This window comes from Diabrotica virgifera, chromosome 7 (assembly GCF_917563875.1).
Source record: "Diabrotica virgifera virgifera chromosome 7, PGI_DIABVI_V3a".
Lineage (NCBI taxonomy): Eukaryota > Metazoa > Arthropoda > Insecta > Coleoptera > Chrysomelidae > Diabrotica > Diabrotica virgifera.
Window position 1 is genome coordinate 140,766,524 of NC_065449.1, and position 14,813 is coordinate 140,781,336.

Sequence of the window (14,813 nt, forward strand, 5' to 3'; positions counted from 1 at the left end):
GAGTCCTCTATTGTTCAACATGATCATGGATAAAATAATAAAAAAAAAGGAAGAACAAAAAAAGGATACCAAATGGGAGAAAAACAATTTAAAATTATCTGCTATGAAGACGACGCAATACTAATCTCTCAAACATGATTTACAAGGTATCCTTCACCAATTTAATAAAACCGCTAGAAAATTTAACATGCTAATTTCCCCAAAAAAGACTAAATGCATGGTTATAACAGCAAATCTAATAAGGTGTAAATTAGAGCTGGAGGGTCAGACAATAGAACAAGTCATAATTAATTATTTTTCAATGGGAAACAATAATTTAACCAGAACAAGTCATTAAGTTTAAAAATCTAGGCATCACATTATCTAGCTACGGAAAGCTCGAAACAGAAGTGGAAGATCAGGTGAACAAAGCAAACAGAGCCGCAGGTTGTCTGAATGAAACAATATGGAGAAATAAAAACATCGGAAAAGAAGTGAAAGGCAGAATTTACAAAACAGTCATCAGACCAATAATGACATTCGCGGCAGAAATACGACCTGATACAGAAAGGACAAAAGAATGCTAGAAACAGCAGAGATGAAAACACTTAAAAAATCGATGGTAAGATACTATGGGATAGAGCTAGAAATGCAGATATACGACGGAGATGCAAGGTGGACAACATTAATCACTGGGTGAAAAACAGAAGAGTAGAATGAACGACCACATAAGCCGAAAGGCAACAAATAGAGTAGTAAGGACGGCGAGAGACGGTTCCCCAATAGAAAGACGATCAGTGGGAAGACCACGAAAACGATGAAACAACTTACTGGAGGCACATTGAAAAACAGACAGTCATATCTACACAAAAAGAAGAAGAATTTATATAACTATTATTAGTCTCATTTCCCATCTGTTCATCTATTTTCTTCGTGAATAAATCAAATTTCATATTTTGTTGGTGATCAAGTTTATTTTTCTACAAAGAAACTTAAAGCTATTGATTTAAAGCGACTTCGCCAGTGGTCCCAACAGTTTCTGATATTACACTTCTTCTTGTAGTGCCTATCCGTTTCGGACATTGGCGACCATCATGGCAATCTGTACTTTGCACACTGCTTCTCTAAAAAGATTTGTGTTTGTTGTGTTGAACCACATAAGTAGATTTGTCCGCCAGGAAATCCTTTGCCTTCCTGGTCCGCGTTTTCCTTCTACTTTTCCCTAAAAAATTAGTTGCAGCAGTGCACATCTTTTACTATTCCTCATAATATGATTGAGGTATCCGATTTTGGTTTTTTTATTGTAGAGTATTTTATTAACCATCTCTTTTTCTTTTTGCATTCTCAACAAACCACCCTGATTAGTAACGTGGTCGGTATAAGATATCTTCAGGAGTCGACGATAAAGATACATTTCAAAAGCCTCAATTTTCTTGCAGGTGGTGTCTGTGAGAGTCCACGACTCAGCTCCTTATAGTATAGTAGGTATAGGAAAGATATCAACATCGTAGTAACCTGATTTTTATTTTTATTTTATGGTTATTTTTATGGATACGTTTATGGATAAATCATGAATCATGATATTTGAATACCTTAGCCATTTTTTAAAATGCAGGTCTTGCTTTCTCTGTCCTACATTTGATTTCTAGGGAATGGTCCCAATTTTCATTGAGGTTGTATACATACCATACACATACCAAGGTAGGTGTATGGTTATAATCTTTTTATTTGTTGACCATTCACACTGATTCGTTCAAATTGCTGTTCTTTCTTAAAGATCATCATACATTTTGTTTTCTTAATGTTTAGTGAAAATCCGTATCTCTGGCTTACTTCTGTGATTCTATTCATTAACTCCTGGAGCGATTCAGAATTGTCAGATAATACCACCGTGTCGTCCGCGTATCTTGTGTTATATATTCTCCGTTAATTCGATTTCCCGCTTCAACATCATCGACTGCTTCTTGAAATATTTCCTCCGAGTACATGTTAAACAGCAATGGTGATAGTATACATCCCTGACGAACACCAAGTTTGATTTTGATATCGTCGGATTCTCCTGCTCCTGCCTCTGTCCGGATAGACGATGTTTGATTCCAGTACAGATTGCTGATAATACTTAAATCACCGGTGTTTATTCCAATATTGGTTAATGTCTTCATCTCCATATTATGTATTTCCTTGTTAGTTATTCACATAGACATATACCATATACCTAATACCTAGACTGCGCATTTTAATCTAAAATTGTTCCCCAGTGCGACAGAGTAAAGTATTTGTATTTAGGGTAGGGATCTCTTTCTATGCAATCGACGGTGTGAACCCAATGACGTTGGATTTATAGACCGCGTGACTTTCCCATTGCCGCCGATTTGATAAACCACGCCGATTAGAAAGAGATACCTGCACTAAATACAAACACTTGTCTTTGCTACACTCGGGGAACAATTTTAGATTACAGCGCGCAACATACGATTTGACATACGATTGGATAAAATAAAACAACTTTTTATTTTTCAGTCTGTTTAATTGACACAATTAAATATATTTAAGACCTAATAAACTGTACAATAAGTTTTTAAAATATTAATAAACGTAACAAAAATATATATGATAAGCCTCTAAAAAATAAGTAACCAATAACAAAATATTACGGTTATTGTGAAAGAACTATCAAAATACCTCTATACAGGTCTGTAGGCAAAAATATACACGGCACTCAGTTATATACTACTTGAGTACTCAGAAAATATTCGAGAAATTAATATAAACGCGCTATAAGAATACAAAATGTATATCCTGGAGGACGATACAAAAATGAAATAGATTATATTCCTGTCCATGGTGAAGTGGTGAGACCAAACCAGCTGCATACTGCAGACTATTGTTCCGACTAAAAAAAAAGTGACAAGCGCAATTCTGAATTAAGCTACAGAGTAAGACAATTACAAATAAAAGACAAACATTGGTTCCAAAATACCCAGAACATTTTAGAAGGGCATTAGCAAACACTGACCTACCAGAGACTATCCGAGACACTGACGAAACGTGGGGACACACAAGGAAATGGATCACTGAAGCCATCAACAACATAAACCCTAAAGAAAATATATAGGAAAAAACATTTGATGCTTGAAGATACTCTCAATCAAAAATAAAGACGAAAACTTAGAAGCGGCACATCAAATTCAATATAAAAAAATAGAGATAGACACCATAAGTACAACTATAAAATACTTGTGCAGAAGGGACAATGTAATTATATTAAAATCTTATGTGCTCAACTAGAAAAACATGCTGGCCGACAAGAATCTAGAGAACTTTGCTCAAAAGTCAAATTATCTAGCGAGAGAATTCAAACCGCATACATAGATCATCAAAAATTATAGTGGAAATATCATTACAAACCAAAAAAGTTATCGCAGCGGTTTGAAAACAATATTGCGAAATACTGTTTCTCTAAAAACAACCCAGGCAATAATGCAAAGAAAACTAGTTATGAAAAAGAGCCACAAATACTGAAATCAAAAATTGAGGCGGCGCGGCGATAAAATAGCTGAAATTCAAAAAAGCAGAATGGTGGGAAAGATGGAACACTAGCTGAGACACTCTACGAAATTGGAGGGGTAGGGATTTAAGTAATGCTTATAATCTTAAACGAAATCAGGAACACCGAAAAGTGACAAAATGACTGGGGTAAGCTCACTTTTATTCCCATATATAAAAAGGTTCACCGACAGATTACAACAATTGCTGTACAGTAGCATTAATATCCCAAGCGAGCAAAGTACCTACTCCTCATCATAACGAATGGAAAACTAAAATCAATACTCTTACCATTATATTCTCCAAGAAGAATTGTGAATTTGTCCTAGATAGGGGCACAAGAGAACACAGTTTTAATGTTCATCAAATTGTAGAAAAATCTCAAGAGTTCAATATAGAAATATATTTGTGCTTTGTTGACTACTTTAAGGTATTCGAGAGTATAAAATGGGATAAATAAAGTAAAATTATTTCGAAGAGCACAAAATAAAAACATGAAATTAAAAATATTAAATTTTATATTAAAGTTTTAATTAGTTTTAGAGGCACCTACAGATAGTTCTAATTTCTAAAACTTTTACAAAATACATAGTAGCGTGCCTATCTAATACTTTTAAGTACATTTTATAAAATTTTATCTTACATAAATTTCAGTTTTAATAAAATATAAAAATATTGCTATAAAATTATTAGGTACGCTACTGATGTAAAATATATTAATATATAAATATATATACCCTTATATAAAAAGCTTACACTTAAGGCACAGTTAAAATGCGGAATTATGGCAGCGTATAAAGTCACTAAAACGATTACAATGACTGGCGACTGGAAGTACGTGATAAATAATTGTCTTACATAGTCAAAAATAACGTCAACAAGATGCAAACCAATAATAAAACTTGTCGATAAAAAGGGTTTTAAAAAATTTAATTCCTTATTTAATAATATGTATTATCTTTCTGGTCTTTTGTTCTGTCTTTCTGGGTTTTATTTCTGGTGTAATTAGTGGTCTTACACTGACTTTATCATGGTCACGGTGAAATCAGATCCAGGATAGAGCAGACCAGAGCCGCTTTTAGAAGGATGTCCAAAGTATGCTTTTGGTCCAAAGTATGCAAAGAGTGCCTTTAGCCCGAGGGATATAAGTTGACCGAAAGCGTTATTAATACCCGTGGTGCCTTCAACCTTTAATGTCCGACTAAAGAATTCTTTATATACAAAAAATGTGAATGACTTTTGAATTAATTAGTTTGCAAATAAGTACATTTACCAGCAATAGTCGTAACGTAATTGTGGTAACCATAGTTGTACTTAGGTTGTTATTTGTCAACTTGACAATATTTAACTAATTATTTAAATTTAATGCCCTGGGCGTTATTTTTCGGGCATTATATCATACTTAACTGACTTAGAAATCATGCCATTATTTTTTGTCAAATAATGTACCAGTCGGACATTAAGGATAATTACAGCTTCCATACTATTTTTTTTATAGAGATAGGGAGACTTTTATTTTTTCTAATAATTTTTCACTTTAGGTACAATATGTACCTAAGGCATCATTTACAGTAAGTAAATTTCCGTAATCCGTACTTCGGTAATCCGAAAATCTGCTTAGGCTAAGGCTAAGGCCACACGAGCGATAATTTACGGCGTCGTAAGAGCAGTAAACCTGACGAGACATTGCTTGACTAACTCCTATTTCTTCTACAATTAGTGGAGGAGTTAGTCAACCAATGGGTTTACTGCTCTTACGGCGGCGGCGCCGTAAACCTGACGAGGCATTGGTTGACTAACTCCTATTTCATCTACAATTGGTGGACGAGTTAGTCAACCAATGGGTTTACTGCTCTTACGGCGCCGTAAATTATTACCCGTGTGGCCTTTCGCTTACTCCAAGAACCACTACTTTATATATCTAAAATGACAATAAAATATTATTTTAAGTACTTAACTGTAATAAACCTTTTAAATTTTACATTTTTTGAAAAGATCAGTTAAATTTTTCTGCTTTAGTGAAGATTTTTTTATCTCGAAACTAAATTACGCCAGCGCCAGCATCTCAAAAAAATGGTATCCACTGGTGTGGCGCCAGGTTGTTGCGCTAAGTAGCGTAGCGCTAGATCTAACGCAGCCACAGCGTCTGCATGGGTTACCCGCAGTTCGCTGTTGACATCTTCTTCTCCATCACTTTCATTGGAGGGTTTTGAAGGTTCTTCTGTAACCACTTCAATGATTTAGGTACTGATCATTATATATCTCGTGGTCATCATCATCAGCTCACACCCATTCTTCTACATCATTGTTATTCGTCTCTTCACAACCAGAAATATTTTGCACAAGGTCCCTTAACAAATTAGTTTCTTCAGGCCCTACATCTGGCATTTCTTCGTAAGTAATGCTTGGCCAAATTATTTTCCAAGAGTTTCTTATAACTTTCTCATTCACAGATTCTGAGAGTAAAGCATAAACTTATCTATGCTTCCTGAATACGAATGTGAATTAAATTTGAGTAGCACTGGGCCCGGGATAAATTTCCACTATTAAATATTAAATCCAACTTTTGTTTTGAAAAACGGTGTTTGATTGTACGTCTCAGATGAATGTATTCTTCTATTAAAGAGTTCATTACTTCCTTCTTATTATCATAGGCTCTTATTGCAAACAAAACGAAAGTATTGATAGGGATATTATTTATGTTACTTTTTATAAAAAGAGTGTGTTTTAAAAAAATCTGTTTAATCGGAAAAATTCGGTAATCCGAAATGGGTTCGGTCCCAATTATTTCGGATTACCGGGACTCCACTGTAATTATAAAGATAAATGGACATGCAGAGTACTATTCAACTTTGTGTTGTCAACAAATCAGTTACGACTTATTTCACATGAGTCGTCACGACTTCTTTATAAGTAGACAACTCTTCCAGTTTTTTGGCCTCCGTTTAAAGATCCTTGCAGCATTGCCTAATTAAGGCCAGTCTTCTTCATGTCCTTACTCTCAGTACCTGTATATCTGCTACTGTATCATCCAAGAAATGTTTTTCCATGTCACAGTACTTGTTACATACCTGTTTCTTTTTAATTTTATGCAATAACTGGATATTCACTGTAGTTACCTTTAGCTGTGTGTACAGATCTGCTGCGTACATCAGCCAACAACATTTCATTGTGTAGCATCGTCCTTAGTAGGGTATTAAGGTAATTGCTCCAAAATTCGTCTGTACACTATAACACTTTATTATGGAGCTAAGAAATAATAAGAACTTTTCCTGGTATGCATCTTGCCGATTTAAAAAAATAATTATTTCCTTAACTTAATTATGCCTGGTTGCACCAACAGATCTTAGGCTTAAGACGTGCTTTAAGCTCCGCTTAAGAAACATACTCGTTGCACCATTGAGTCTCAGATCAATTTTCAGCTTGCCACAATGGATTTCCAAGTGGATTGTATCTTAAACTTACAAGTTAAGACGTGCTAAGATAGACGAGCCCTATCTATAAGCTGAGCTGGGCTAAGCTCAAGCTGGAGCTTAAGATTTTTTGGTGCAACCAGGCATTAGTGGGTCAAACCGTGACAAATAAATAGTTAACAAAAATGTCTAATAGGAGAGAGTTAAAGACCTCTGTAGCTTCTTAAGGCGAAGATCGTACTTAATAGGTAAAGTACTGAATTTACCAATCCAATTACCTGAAAAATAAGGTAAAATATTTTAATTTATAGTAAATAAGTAATGCAGTATAGTTGTGTACACAATAGGGAACTTGTACAAAATTTTAAATTCGAAAAAATGCTATAAATCACATCAGAACATAATTTAAAATATACAGGGTGTCCCATAATTAATTGGACATTAGCTAATGGGTGATAGAAGACATCAAAATATTAAGATTTAACCAAAATCGCTTAAATAAAATATGGCTCCTTACTGAGTTACAGGGTGTTTTATTTAAAAATTTAAAAATTATTTTTGCTCACTATTTTAAATCTATTTAACGCATCCTTTTCATACTTGGCAGAAAGTGTGGGTTTAATACATCCTATGAAATTATGATAATAAATAAACGTTTCTGGATACTACCAGTGGCGTTAAGTGGCGTACGACATGGGACAGCGAATGGTTGACCCTTCCCAAATTCTACGCCACTGGCGGACTTGCCATTTTACCGCTATTTTTCGATTCTTCAACACTCTCTATATAAATAAAGTACTCTTCACTCGTAACGATAAAGTAAATAGTTTTCGAGATATTTGAAGTTAAACATGTAATGGCACAGTTATTGTAATTAATATATTGTGCCGCTTAATTTTTAATTTCAAATATTTCGAAAACTAATGAATTTATAGTTAAGAATGAATAATATGCTCTTCAGTCTTAATTATAAATCAAAATATCTGTGCCGTTACATGTTTAATTTCAAATTACGGACAATTAATTTAATAAGGACACTGCAGGATAAACTAGTACCAGTACCACTAGTACCACAATGTGGTCGTTGTTTTCTGCTAGTACTGCCTCGTATAAACATTACAGTAGGACCTACAAAGCCAAAATAAATAGATAAACTGAATAAAATACTCTGAAATTGGATGTAAATCAATTATTTTTATTAAAATGATAATAATTCGGCATTAACTAATGGACAATTGAAAATACAAACAATGATATAAAAAATATACAGTGTTTTTTTTTTGATAAAAACAATAACTATACCTCAATTATAAAAATTATTATATGCTTTTTCATGGAGTGCTATGGCGACACTTAGAATTGATATCATTGTCTTCTTGCACTTGCATCTGTTTATGGAACAGTTTTTGTTGCAGGTGTATTTAAAAAATAAAAATTGTTCTGATTTAACTGAATCTCTCGTAGCTGCAACCATTAACAATATTTTAGAGCCTTGGTTTAGAACTTTCGACTTCATCTGTAGCAAGAAATCATAAATGACATTCAGGATAAAGATAACTTAAGGAAGATAATAGACAATAATTTTAATGTTAACCTAAGAGAAGACAGTGATGCTTACAGGCAAAGGTGATCTCAGAAACATCATTTGAGTGATTCTTCAGACAAATGGCGAAGGAGTTTACAAAGTTTGCACACCAAACTTGGTATCCTTGAGATACCATATTCTGGGTTTATTATTTCTTACTTAATACATTCACGGATACGACTTCATAACCCGTCCCTTTGTAAGTGTCTGCATATGCAGTCGTGTCCACGATAAAATCAGTTGGTTCAGGACAAGGTCTTGTCAATTGCAGCTGCAACAAAAACTGCTCCACAAACAGATGCAAGAAGGAATGATACTATGCACCAAAGCACTCGATACAAAAATAAAAAATAATGTTTATAATTATTGAGGTTTTTATAATATGATTGTTCGTATTACCAATTTATTGTCCATTAGTTTTAACGACTAATCATTATCGTTTTAATAAAAATAATTTTTTGCACGATTGATCATTTTTGACTGTTTACCGTGACAGATTTTACGTCAGTAGGTGACATTTACTAGCAACTCGACGGTAAGTAATCCAACTCGACGGTAAGTAATTCACTTACTGTCGAGTTAAAAAATCTCTTAATTTTAATTTATTTTTTGAAAGAATAAAGAAAACTAACGAATTATTTATTAATATTGAAACTTATGGTACAATTTGTTAAATTATTTAATGAAATCCCACTTGTTTGGGCTGTGGTTTCACTTCTAACAGAAACTCCTGCAGAATCGCATACATTAGTAGTATTACTAGTATTGCACAATATTTTTTCGGCAAAATCTATTTTATTTTGAAGAGAATCTTCTACATAGCTTTCTGCTACTGTCGATGAACGCCAACCTCCATGACGCTTTAATCCGAGGACATCAACACCTTTATTAGCCAAAAGCGTTGCTGATGTCCTCCTGAACGAATGGCCAGTATAGTTCTCGGGATTAGGCAAATTTAAGAATTTGGCAATTTGAGAAGGCCAGCCCCCGATTGTCCCTTTCCCTATTACTTAAGCACATTTTCCTTTGGCGTATCTTAAGAACAAATGATTTGATTTTACTTGTAATGGACGAAGTTTTATACACTTTTGCAGAATTTCTAAATATGGAATTTTATCGTCTGGTTTATTAACGACTGTAAAAGTACGCTGGATGTTCGTTTTTGCATTGGGTACTTTTACAATCATTAAACCATCGGTTTGTTGGATGTCATTCATAGTAATATTATATAATTCTTCTCTTCTACAGGCACCAGATATTCCCAATATCATTGTGACCTACAAATTATGAAAAAATCTTCATTAGAGTATTTCTTTTACCTAAACTAGCTTATATTACCTTGTGAACTAGAAATTCTTTATCCGGTGCTTCCATCAGAAATTTTTCAAATTGCTCCCGTATAAAAATGCTCGCTTTCTTAGGCCTATAGCCAACATTTTTTCTCTTCAAATACGCGATCAAAGTTGAAAACTTGGAAATATCAATGCCATCATAAAGAAAAACGGTGGATTTAATCATTGAATATTCTGCCCAGAGGCTTTCAGGAGCTTTCAACTGCATATGTCTTTGAACGAAATATGCCAATAGAGTCTTTTCTTAGATTCTTAAATTCTTGCCTTCGCACCATTTGTTAAAACTTTGGTAGGTATTTTGATAACGGATTTTGGATTTTTCGGGAATAATTGCGGAACACCCTTCTTCCCAAGCCCGTTCAATTTCTTCAAATTCACTTTCGCTCATATTTTAATTTATAATAATCAAAATTGTACTTAACATTATTGACAACTAAATAAAAACTCAATTCTCCATTGTTGTTATGCACCCTAGTTACTACCTAACAACCAAAGTATCTATCTTGATAAAATGAATGAAACTAGTCAATATGACGAAAATGTTTTAATTTTATAATTTATAATGATATCAATCGTGCAAAAAACGTTATAAGCATGTCGAAGGTTAAGGGTAACCGATAATTGGAGTCGTCGCTCCGCTCCTCCTCCAAACAATTGTCTTCGATCGGTATAAAACCCTTACCGTTCTCCATACTTAATATACTATTCTTACATCCAATTACAGAGTATTTTATTTATCCTGCAGTATCCATATTATTATCAGGATAAACTAGTTTGGCCTAGGGTAAACTAGTTTATCCTATCGCGTTTAGGACAAACTAGTTTATCCTAACGTGTTCAATCGAGTTTGGCCGGTATACATGTACATAGCAACGTCAATTCTCGGTAGTTATTACATTTTCTTGTATTTTCTTTTTTTATTCTATATGGGCATTACTAGTGACATTTTCTAATTTCTAGTTTCCATATTTTATTCATTACTATTAGTAATATATGTTTTACACCATGATGATTTGTTCTACATTTTTCCATGTTGTTTTATAATTTCTGTTGTTATTCTATCCACTTCAGAAGCTTTTCCATATTTCAATGTTTTTGTTGCTTCTTTTAGTTCTTCCTCATTTATTGAGTTTTCTATATTTATATTTTCTGCCAATATATAATTTTGTTTTTGATTAATGTAATTCTTTTATATCCGTTAATAGTTCTTCAAAGTGTTGTTTCCATCTTTTAACTATTTCTTTTGTTTCTGATATTAATTCTCTATTGTTATCTATAAGGATGTATATTTCGTTTTTGTTTAGTAGTTTAGTTCTTATCGTCTTCAGGATTCTGTAGAATAGCTTCTGGTTACTTTTGCTATCTTCTTCCATTTTATCTCAGAATGTTTTCCAATTATTTCTCTTGTCTGGCGTAACTAATATTTTTACCTTTTTTCTTTTATTTTTATAGTCATTGTTTTATTTTACTGGTTTATTTTATCTTTCAGATATTGTTTCTATAATTTTTTATTCACTTTTACTTGCTTTTTTATTTCTTGGGACTACCACGCTGTCTGTTTCTTTATTGAGTCTTTTTACTTGGTCCACATACGTCCAGACAAAATCCAGTAATAGATGCTTATAGTTGCTCCATAGGTTGATTATATCATTATTGCCTTCTGTTTCTTTTATTGTTCTTCGTTTACTTTTTTCTAAAATATTTTTGCCATTTCTTTGTTTCTTACCTTACGTCGGGGCATATTAATGTTAATAATTTCATATTATGCAAAACAAATAAATAGTGAGTTATTTATTACGAATTACACATTTATTATGAAAACAAAAAATTATTCTTTAATTATAATATATTTTTGTAAGGTATAAATACTTACTGCTGCTGCAAAATATGCTTCATAATCTGAGGTATAGTAACTCTTTTTCCAATGGTTTATCTCGATGACAAATGTCAAACTAGCAGCCAATACAAGTATAAAGGCACATCCATGATAGACAACTTCCTGTAAAATAAATAGATATTAAAGTAAAAAGATACTTTTTTACATATTTATAGGCTATTGATTATGTACTATAGAAAGGAACTACAACGTTAACGGGGTTTTATTATTTCGTATGGTCAATGAATCTCTATATATGAAAAAACCGCGGAGTGCTACCATTTAAAGGGGTGCGTTTTTGAGAAATGGGTGAATAAGTCTCTGGGCACAGGTTACATTAGGGTGAGTTCTATGCACTTTTGGTACAAACACGTCTACATAAAAATTGTTCCTGGTTAAATTTCCTATCTAAATATAACTTTTTTTGGTCAAAGATACGTTTTGTTACAAAAATATATTCAAAAGAAAAAGCACGAAGAAACCCAAAAGAAAGAAATTTTGTTTTTTGTCCCATAACTTTTGTCCACGGGGATATAGGTATAGCCATTGCTTCACAGAAAAAAAACTTACATATTTTGTCTTTAAAATAGTGTTTGGTAGAGGTCATTAGGATTTACAGTTTTCGAAATATGATTTTTGAAAATTCGCCACTCACAGCAATTTTGGGCAATTTTCCTTGTTATTTCGCAAATATTGTTCTGTAACTTGTTTCTACGTAACTTTAGGCATATGCAATGGTACATGTAAGAGGAATAGAAATCAATTACCTTTAAAATAATCTACTGCATAATGTTGTACGACTTATTTTAAAGAGGTTATCTTTTTCAAGACTTTATACTTTTAACGAGTTATTATATTTTTTACGATTATTTTTTCGATCTCCCATTATAACTTTTTTTTTTCTAAATTTAGGTATATATTATATAATAAAAAGAAAGCTTATTCTGTTTACTTTAAAATGGTGCGTTATAAAAAATTCTAGGATCATTTTTGAATAAGATATGCTTTTTCAAAATGTAATAAGTACTTGCAACGATTTTTGATTGTAGGATTATTTTTTAAATTCCTCATTATAACTTTTTTATGTGATTGTGTGTTATGATTGAATCTTATTTTTTATAGGTAATACTTGGATCCACTTGACTCGGCCAGGCAAACTTCAAAATATGGATTAATTCCAATATTTACGGTCAAAGCTCTTGCACCACAAGCTTTGCTTGAAAAAATAGCATGTAAATGTACCAAAGGATGTACAAAAAACTGCGGTTGTAGGAAGATAGAAACTAGTTGTTCAATATTCTGCAAAGGGTGCATGTGCATGGGTACTAATTGTGGGAACTCTAAGGGATATAGATATATGAGGTGTCAGAGGAAGATATTGAAGCTAATGCTAACGAAGAGATGGACTTTGATTTTGAAAATTTTTTAAATGTCAACGTTTAAATAATTTTAACTAAAGTGATGTTTTCTAAGACTAATGTTTATGTAATTTTTGTAAAAGAAATAATTTTAAATAATACAGGTAAAAAAATATCAAAGGATCAGTCGGTTTCCATTACATATTTAAATATAGATTATACACCATTTTAAAGAACATAAAGTAAGCCCTCTTTATTGAGCAATATATAGTATATTCATGTACAAGAAAAAAAGTTATAATGAGAAATTTCAAAAATAATCGTAAAAAATGTAAAAAATAATATTTTTTTATATTAGGTATTATATAATAATTAATATATAATATAATATTATATAATATATAATATATTATATAATAATATTTTTTTATTTTATATTATATTATAAAAAATCGTTAAAAGTATAAAACCTTGAAAAACCATCTCTTTAAAAAAAGTCATACAACGTTATACAGTAGACCGTTTTAAAGGTAATTGATTTCTATTCCTATTACGTGTACCATTGCATATACCTAAAGTTACGTAGAAAAAAGTTACAGAACAATATTTGCTAAATAACAAGGAAAATTGCCCAAAATTGCTGTGAGTGGCGAACTTTGAAAAATCATATTTCGAAAACTACAAATCCTAATTACCTCTACTAAACAACATTTTAAAGAAAAAATATGTAGGTTTTTTTTCTGTAAAGCAATATCTATACCTATATCCTCGTGGACAAAAGTTATGGGACAAAAAACAAAATTTCTTTCTTTTGGGTTTCTTTGTGCTTTTTCTTTTGAATATATTTTTGTAAAAAAAAGTATCATTGATTTTAAAAAGTGATATTTAGATAGGAAATTTAACCAGGAACAATTTTTATGTAGATATGTTTGTACCAAAAGTGCATAGAACTCACCCTAATGTAACCTGTGCCCAGGGACTAATTCACTCATTTCTCAAAAACGCACCCCTTTAAATGGTAGCACTCCGCGGTTTTTGCATATATAGATGTCCATTGACCATATGAAATAATAAAACCCCGTTAACGTTGTAGTTCCTTTTAGCTGTCTTATTTTGAATATAATCAATAGCCTATTAAGAATAGAAATAAATATTCCCAAACATTAATTTGTGATATTTTTGTAAACTCAATATGTTTTATTCACGATTTCATTTCCTTAAAATTAGAAATAAATTAGTGTAAAAAGATTATTAGCTATCTTTGTAGCTATAAAGATGGATATTATAAATATGATTCTTCTTCTTCTTAAATTAGGTGTTAGGCATGTTCTTGGCCGATCCTAAAACTGTAGGCTTATTTGTGATGTTAACTATTCGTTAGGTACTTTCTTATCATCTTTTACAGGCTATTCCTTGTGATCTGGTGTCTGGTTGCTATTACATCTCTTGGTTTTCGAGTCTCTCAAATTTCAGACATTTTTAATTAATTCGTTGTCAATTAAGTACAATTTTGTCTCCTTTGTGTTTGCTTGCCAACACTAAAAACGTCTTAGATGTAAATATTTTATATTGTAAATCGCATTTACTGTTTTGAATGTTCGAATCATTCGCTGTAGTAAATTACCTTCATTATTTGATCAGGATTGCAATGAAATAAGAAAATTTACGAAATGAAAAATCCCAGATCCGAAAAAGATCTATTTA

General features: G+C 32.1%; 1 protein-coding gene across 2 annotated transcripts in view; it reads right to left on the minus strand.

The window, feature by feature from the left end:
• Window positions 1–2,485: 2,485 nt before the first annotated feature.
• Window positions 2,486–14,813, minus strand: part of LOC126888070 (CKLF-like MARVEL transmembrane domain-containing protein 8) — a 158,826-nt gene continuing 146,498 nt past the window's right edge. For both annotated transcript variants that reach the window (XM_050656090.1, XM_050656091.1), the window contains exons 4-5: window positions 11,749–11,874; window positions 2,486–7,216 (exon numbers count right to left, since the gene is read on the minus strand). In XM_050656090.1, coding sequence (XP_050512047.1) covers window positions 7,142–7,216; window positions 11,749–11,874 — 201 coding nt within the window. In that variant the 3' untranslated portion in view covers window positions 2,486–7,141. The remainder of the gene's footprint in view (window positions 7,217–11,748; window positions 11,875–14,813) is intronic.